This window comes from Frankliniella occidentalis, unplaced genomic scaffold (genome assembly GCF_000697945.3).
Source record: "Frankliniella occidentalis isolate FOCC.00 unplaced genomic scaffold, Focc_3.1 Scaffold121, whole genome shotgun sequence".
In the NCBI taxonomy this organism is placed as follows: Eukaryota; Metazoa; Arthropoda; class Insecta; order Thysanoptera; family Thripidae; genus Frankliniella; species Frankliniella occidentalis.
In genome coordinates, this window is record NW_026267249.1 from 83,589 (window position 1) to 84,500 (window position 912).

Sequence of the window (912 nt, forward strand, 5' to 3'; positions counted from 1 at the left end):
GCTTATCCAGTCCTGAATGAAGCCAATTTCAACAGGATTATCAATAAGCAGAGGTCAGCGATACACAGGGTGAGGGGTTCAAAGCGCACTCCTGCGAAGGAGCAGCTTCTGAACTCAAGCCCACTCAGGCTTCAGCTTGAATCTGCTCAGCTACCAGCCTCCCCTCTGGCTTCCTCCAATTTGGTCAACATCAACCAGCCCCAGGTCAGCAACTCGCCTCTGGCTCCCTCCAGTTTGGTGAACACCAACAGCAACTCATATTCCCCGCATCAGAGCAGTCCATCTGGATCAGATTGGCATCATGGTGCCCAACATTATCCAGGTTATAACCAGAATTATCCTGGTTACTACCCCCCTCACCAAGGTATGATATTTTCAATTAAGTTCAAGAAGCTTTAATGCACATAGCAGGCATCTAATTTATAATTTCTGTTGTTTAGGTCTATCTCCTCAACCTGCTGAACCTAGTTGGTTCAACCAGAACTCTGATATTCCTTGCCTTACTGCTCTCTAATTAACTGTACCTAAAAAATCCCCTTTAATTAATCTGTACATAATTACATAGTTTCATCATTTTGTATCTGATGTTTTATCTGACTGATGTTTTATCTGACTGATGTTTTATCTGACTTTTGAATTGAATAAACACGTGAATTCTCATCTCATTTGCTTGTTGTACCAATAATGTCCTCTAGTCCTTTTTTGAAACAAATGCCCCCTTTTTTTGAGGGGGGCAGGGGGTATTATTTTGTTTTGGAAAGAAAAGGGGGGGGGGGCGCAGTTCGACTGTGCCGGACTGGTCCGCTTTCGGTCTGCTCTCGGCGTGCGGACCAGTCCGCGATCAGTCCGGTGCGCACCAAAAGCGGACTAGTTCCAGCCGGACTAGTCCGGCAAATAGGTCGTTTTTTGGTC

The 912-nt window shown here is 45.5% G+C and overlaps 1 protein-coding gene across 1 annotated transcript in view; it reads left to right on the forward strand.

Annotated features, from left to right (window-relative positions):
• Positions 1–665, forward strand: part of LOC127750006 (uncharacterized) — a 2,100-nt gene extending 1,435 nt beyond the window's left edge. Inside the window, exons 6-7 of the mRNA XM_052270381.1 lie at positions 54–364; positions 441–665. Coding sequence (XP_052126341.1) covers positions 54–364; positions 441–514 — 385 coding nt within the window. The 3' untranslated portion in view covers positions 515–665. The remainder of the gene's footprint in view (positions 1–53; positions 365–440) is intronic.
• Positions 666–912: the final 247 nt, after the last annotated feature.